The sequence below is a fragment of the Eptatretus burgeri genome, chromosome 7 (assembly GCF_056783735.1).
Source record: "Eptatretus burgeri isolate ZD-2024b chromosome 7, Ebu_testis_v1, whole genome shotgun sequence".
NCBI classification, from domain to species: Eukaryota; Metazoa; Chordata; class Myxini; order Myxiniformes; family Myxinidae; genus Eptatretus; species Eptatretus burgeri.
This window is the reverse complement of record NC_140967.1, coordinates 87203573-87210634: the sequence shown is the minus strand read 5'-3', so window position 1 is coordinate 87210634 and position 7062 is coordinate 87203573. Positions and strand designations below refer to the sequence as shown.

The following is a 7062-nucleotide window of genomic DNA, read 5'->3' as shown; positions in this document are numbered from 1 at the left end:
TCGCGTCCTGCAGCGACTGCCGTTGCCGTGGCTTGGGTCGTCCATAATCCGCCGCAGTCAGAGCTCGCAGACTCGGCTCCGTCACGATGTTCTGCAGCTGAACGGCCATTACGTCCGCGTGACCACGTGGGATTATCGTTAACCCGGAAGTGGAAAGTATCGTTTGAAAGTTTTCCGATAAGTGGGATTGAAAACGTGTACACAGTACCTGGATCTGAGTCCATATAATAATAACAATTCATTCACATGACGCTCCCTTAAAAGGACCTTCGGTGCAGGTTGAGGAATTTGGTTCAGCAATGCCTGAGCAATGGTTGCCAACCTACAGCTGATTCTCCGTGCTCGATCCTTTTCAAATACTGAGCGTCAAGCAAGGAAAGTATGTATGACGTACAATTTTTAAAGATTAACAGAATGAAAAAAAAAATACATAATTTTTTTTTTTTAAGTCGTTATATTGATCTCAATTAATAAACAAAGAACTGAATTTGGTTTTTTTAATTCTAATAATTTTTTTGAGATGTTACAGTTAAAAAAAAGCAAACCCTTCGGGTACCGCCCCTAAAATATCCACATAAACTGCTATGACGTCATCGAGGGAAGGATTGTCAGCACGCGATGGATAACGGCCGCACAACTCGCTTCACACTCGTCACAGAGTGAATTTGACAAATAATTTTCTGATCAAAAATCCCGAGGACGACGATCGTCAAAATCATTATGCACAAGGTGCTGTCACATCGGACGTGCAAGAACAGAACTTCGAGATGACGTCAGGAAGGGGCGGGACCAATCGAGCTTTGGGGGGGCGGGGCCAATCGAGCGTCATCGGGCACCAAATGTCATTAAAATCTTCCTTTGAAGATATTTATTCAAGAAAAGAACAACGATTCCATGTTCAGTGAAGCCATACCGATTTATTAAACTAAATATAATTTTTCTGATTCTGTGGACTATTTAGTCTTGTTGGGGAGTCGGATTCGAACCGCTGACCTCCCAGTGAACAAACGCTCCAAACATTATTTATACGAGTACGTGCCCGTAAAAAAAAAAAAAAAAATTATAAATAAATAAATATTCAAACCGCGAGCAACAAACAACAACCACACAGGCCGTTTCTTCGCTCTCACGTGCCCGTACGTGCGTGGCCCGGAAGTTCGCACATTATTCGCAGTTACGAAAATTCGCAATAAAGTTTTAATTCCCAATTATTCAATTAGCACCAACGTATTTTACCTTTTCGCAATGTCGTGGCAACGAAAAACAAAAATAGAAGAGAAGAGAGAAAAAAAAATTACTTCCTGGTTCGGAGCATACCAGCACTCTAATGTTACCAAAATTTATGCACCGTCTAATATGAAAACGATCATAACTTGGGACATTGTGTTTATCTATAAATGCGCATAAGAAATCGAGAAATTATTAGAATACACGAAGTCATCATATCACTCTCCGGAAGCCCGTACGTTGTAACCTGTAATGGGGAACGCAGCTGAGCTTCCCTTCCCCCGTCAGCCATGCCTACGCAGCAACGTGTCTTGTCATTGGTTTGGTAAATAAATGGCCATAACTTGGGAAGCACTTGTCCGATTAATATCAAACCTTGAAAAGCCACATCCTCAGGTCGCCAGCAATATATCTGGCAAGTTTCAATTAGATCCGACCAGTGGTTGTCGAGAAACAGCGGTCACAGACACACACAGACACACACACACACACACACACACACACACACACACACACACACACACACACACGCACAGACACACACACACACACACACACACACACACACACAGATTGCTGGAATTATAGATAGATGAGGCTATCTATTAATTACGTTGCAAATGTAACGAATATTTTGTGGCACTTCCCCCTCCCTCTCCCTCAACTTGTGTGAAGTATCCATGGCAACGAAAATACAATTGTTTGTGATCACCTTGATTCCCCAATAATATTAGTCGATTTCCTTTTTCAGTAACAACGTTTGTTTGTGTTTTTTTTAACCACGTATCATAAATGGGAGTGGGGGGGGGGGGGAGGATGAGCAGGATCGGAACGTGGCTAGGAGGAGGATGAGCATGATCGGGACGTGGCTAGGAGGAGGATGAGCAGGATCGGGACGTGGCGGGGAGGAGGATGAGCAGGATCGGGACGTGGCTGGGAGGAGGATGAGCAGGATCGGGACGTGGCTCGGAGGAGGATGAGCAGGATCGGGACGTGGCTGGGAGGAGGATGAGCAGGATCGGGACGTGGCTAGGAGGATGAGCAGGATCGGGACGTGGCTAGGAGGAGGATGAGCAGGATCGGGACATGGCTCGGAGGAGGATGAGCAGGATCGGGACGTGGCTGGGAGGAGGATGAGCAGGATCGGGACGTGGCTAGGAGGATGAGCAGGATCGGGACGTGGCTAGGAGGAGGATGAGCAGGATCGGGACGTGGCTAGGAGGAGGATGAGCAGGATCGGGACGTGGCTAGGAGGAGGAAAAGATGAGGGGATGACAATTAGTCAGGGGAGGGAGGGGGGGTTGGCATTGTGGAAAAGACATCCGAGATGTTCGGATTGTGGGTTTTTATTACTCCACAACGATATACTTTATTGTACACATTTTCAATCCCAGACGAAAATCCCGTACAAGAAATTCCTACAAGATGAATGAAGTTGATCTTCAAGATGTCCATGAAGAGGATTTGGACATGTCATCATTGACATTGAACTGAACTTCCGTCATCATGTCTCATCAACGATCCGAAAAGCAAATCAAATCCTGGGGATCATCAAACAGACGTTCTCACTCATGACGTTGGAGATGCTACTAATACTCCACTCAACTTTGGTTCACCCCACCTTGAGTACTCAACTTTGGTTCGACCCCACTTTGGGTACTCAACTTTGGTTCGACCCCACTTTCGGTACTCAACTTTGGTTAGACCCCACCTTGGGTACTCAACTTTGGTTAGACCCCACCTTGGGTACTCAACTTTGGTTAGACCCCACCTTGGGTACTCAACTTTAGTTAGACCCCACCTTGGGTACTCAACTTTGGTTAGACCCCACCTTGGGTACTCAACTTTGGTTAGACCCTACCTTGGGTACTCAACTTTAGTTAGACCCCACCTTGGGTACTCAACTTTGGTTAGACCCCACCTTGGGTACTCAACTTTGGTTAGACCCCACCTTGGGTCCTCAACTTTGGTTTCACCACACTTTGGATACTCAACCTTGGTTAGACCCCACCTTGGGTACTCAAGTTTGGTTAGACCCCACCTTGGGTCCTCAACTTTGGTTATACCCTACCTTGGGTACTCAACTTTGGTTAGACCCTACCTTGGGTACTCAACTTTAGTTAGACCCCACCTTGGGTACTCAACTTTGGTTAGACCCCACCTTGGGTACTCAACTTTGGTTAGACCCCACCTTGGGTACTCAACTTTAGTTAGACCCCACCTTGGGTACTCAACTTTAGTTAGATCCCACCTTGGGTACTCAACTTTGGTTAGACCCTACCTTGGGTACTCAACTTTAGTTAGACCCCACCTTGGGTACTCAACTTTGGTTAGACCCCACCTTGGGTACTCAACTTTGGTTATACCCCACCTTGGGTCCTCAACTTTGGTTCGACCACACTTTGGATACTCAACTTTGGTTAGACCCCACCTTGGGTACTCAAGTTTGGTTAGACCCCACCTTGGGTCCTCAACTTTGGTTATACCCTACCTTGGGTACTCAACTTTGGTTAGACCCTACCTTGGGTACTCAACTTTAGTTAGACCCCACCTTGGGTACTCAACTTTGGTTAGACCCCATCTTGGGTACTCAACTTTGGTTAGACCCCACCTTAGGTCCTCAACTTTGGTTCGACCACACTTTGGATACTCAACTTTGGTTAGACCCCACCTTGGGTACTCAACTTTGGTTAGACCCCACCTTGGGTATGGGAATGTTTTGTGGCATCTGAGATGCAACACTGATGGGGACAAAATCGAGAAGGTACAGAGACCCCCACCTTGTACTCATTCAATTCCTGAGTTGTGTCGTCGATCCTCCGGGCAACGGCTGGGGATACCGAACGTGCACTCATTGTACTGCGGGCATTGAAGGGGTGACATGATTATTGTATACCAGTTACTGCATGGGAATTTCAGGCTTCCAGTCAATCACGTTTTCCTTTCTTTCTCTCTTTCTTTCTTGTATACAGAGTAAACTGGCTTGTTGAAGAGCGAGGACACTGAAGGGATCAGGACGTAACTGGACAAAAGGAACAGTAGAGAGAGTGGTGGGGGAACACCAACAGCACAATTTAAGGTGGAGATTTGGACATGGGGGCAGGAAAGGACACAGTGGGTGGACACGATGAACACAGAAGGAAATCCCAGGAGGGACAACTAGAAACCGAGAAGGAGTAGGACTTGGGATGGGGGTTAAATGAGGGAAGAAAAAAATCATGGTTTTGGTTTGGGGATGATCTGAGATGGTGGTGAACAGCTGTCTTGAAGACCTGGAGAAAAATAAGAGATTGAAGATGATGTGTAACTTGCTTCTCCAGGTGGGGAAAAATAGGAATAAATGGGTGGAGGTGAACAGTGATCCTGGATCCAGGTAGTTTCACCAGAAGGGGGTTGATGGTGGACTGTGTGAGCCCTGCAGAAACCTGGGGAGAGAAAGCATGGAAAGAGAAGAGGACACAAGACCAGAAAGGAGGCAGTAGAAGACAATGAGACCACTGACCTGTCTGTGAGGAGAGAGTGATAGGCCATTAGCTTCAGCCTCAGCCTCATTATGGGACATTCCAATGATCTTGAAAGCCTAAGTTTCCATGACATCAATCTGAGTAAGGGGAGAGCAGTACTCCACCAAGCTGCATATGAAGGCCTTGGAGGTGGATAGGAGTTCAGGTGTGCCAAGGAAGGACTTTGTACTATGGAGGATGCCGAGTTGGCGACTGGCTTTGGAGGCCAACTTTGAAATGTGGTTTACCAAGGAAGGTTGATGGCTGATAGGGAGACTCAGGAGTTTGAATGACTGAACTTTTAGAGGGATGTTAAGAAAGTGGATAGGAAGGTTTGCCAGATGGTCCTTTTGGAGACAGATAGTGAGAGTGTGAAATTTGTCAGGATTGAAAGACATATTCCAAGTGTTTGACCAACTTGTGATTTTGTCAAAGGTCTGAAGAGTGGGAAGAGGCTACTGCCTGTCTGGCAGATGGATGAGGGATGCGAGTACAGATGGTGGAGGAGGAGATTGGGACCATACTCTGTGCAGAGCGTTGGTGCTGCTTCAGCAGTCTCCTTGGCTATTGGGCACAATCCTGGACGGGTCGTCACTCTGACACAGTATACCAGCAAGCTGGCACTCATTTTGCCGACCTCAGAAGGATGACAAGCCGAGTTAACCCCACCTGGTATTAATTCAACAGCCGAGCAGGATTTGAACTCAGGATCCTAGGATCCAAAGCCTGCGAAGAGGGTGGAGTCATTAGAAAAGATATGAAGAGGATTTTTCAGTCAGGGAGATCATTTATGATGATCAGGAATAGGACTGGGCTGAGATACTGCCTTGGGGCACACCAGCCTTGACAGGGACAAGAGATGAAAGGATTCCGTTGAGTGCCACACATTGGCTGTGAGAGTGGAGGAAGTCAGCAAGTCAAGAGTGGAGATGGACTTGGATGCCATAGGCAGATAGTTCGGAGAGCAAGACGGGATGCCAGACAGCATCAAAAGCACAAAATACGTCCAGAGAAACGGTCCTGATCTCATGTCTGACATTGAAGACCTTCATTCATTGTTGGGTGAGTAGAAGCAGCATGTCCAAGGTTGGGTGACCTGGTCTGAATCCAAATTGGTGATCTGAGATGAGGTTGTTGGAGAAAAGGAATGATTTATTAACCTCCGCCATCGAAGATCGGAGGTTACTGTTTTCACCCCTTTCTGTTTGTTTGTTTGTTTGTTTGTTTGTGAACAGTATTACGGAAAAACTCCTCGACGGATTTCGACGAAACTTGGTGGGGGGGGGGGTTCGGTATGGTCCAAGGATCATGCCATTAGATTTTGGACTTGGTCCCCCCCCCCCCCAAAAAAATTGTTAGAGAAATTTTTTTTTTTTTTTGCATTTCTACATGTTTTAAGTGATTTCCAACCCCCCCCCCCCCCAAAAAAAAAAATGGAGAAAAGAACTATAACTATCAGCACTGTTGACATCATATTTAATGAATAAGATATATGGTTCACTTGAGTGACCAAGCAGTATTGGCGGCGGAGGTTTTGCACTCTCCCGAGTGCTCCCCCTCTAGTTTCCACTGTGATGATGGATTACACGATCTTGTTGATGTTTGCAAGTAAGCTGATAGGTCTGTAGTTTACGGGACCAGTTTTTGCACCTTTTTACCTCCACTACCGAAGATGGATGGAGCTTATGTTTTCACCCCTGTCTGTCTGTGAGCAGCACATCTCAAAAAGTTATGGACGGATTTAGACGAAATTTGGTGGACACGTTTGGTGTGTGACAAGGATGAATTCCATGGATTTTGGTGAAGACATGCATCCATATCCAGATATGAGAATTTTTAAAGTGATTCTTCACCATTGAGAGATAGGGCCAAAAAACAATATATAGCATGATATCTCAAAAAGTTTTGGATGGATTATGGCAAAACGAGGTGGATGAGTTGGATAGGTGGAAAAAAACAAGCCGATTAGATTTTGATTAAGGTTCCAACGTAGATCTGGTCAATCAGTGAGATACAAAACGTGAACTGTTCAACTTGGTGGAGGTATGTGCTCTACCAAGTACAGTTCCAGTTTATGTAATGCTGTGATATTGACTGATTTCCAAGCAGATGGAAGATGACCGAGAGTAAATAATAGGGTGAAAAGGGCAGAGCGAGGAAATGCAAGAGCAACAGAGCAGGTTTTTAGGACACTTGAGCTGATGCCGTCCGGTCCTGTTGCAGAATCAATCGTGGGTTGCCAGAAACTTCCAACAAAAAAAGCTGCTGCATGCCGATGTGAGGGATGACAGATGGTACAACAGAGGGTGGAGCCATCAGCAAAGAGATAAAG

The 7062-nt window shown here is 46.0% G+C and overlaps 1 protein-coding gene across 1 annotated transcript in view; it reads right to left on the bottom strand.

Moving 5' to 3' along the window:
- The window catches only part of POLR1B (RNA polymerase I subunit B), a 56599-nt gene extending 56286 nt beyond the window's left edge, over window positions 1-313 (bottom strand). The window contains exon 1 of the mRNA XM_085889446.1: window positions 1-313. This exon is cut by the window's left edge and continues 62 nt beyond it. Coding sequence (XP_085745572.1) covers window positions 1-109 — 109 coding nt within the window. The 5' untranslated portion in view covers window positions 110-313.
- Between the last annotated feature and the right edge of the window lie 6749 nt (window positions 314-7062).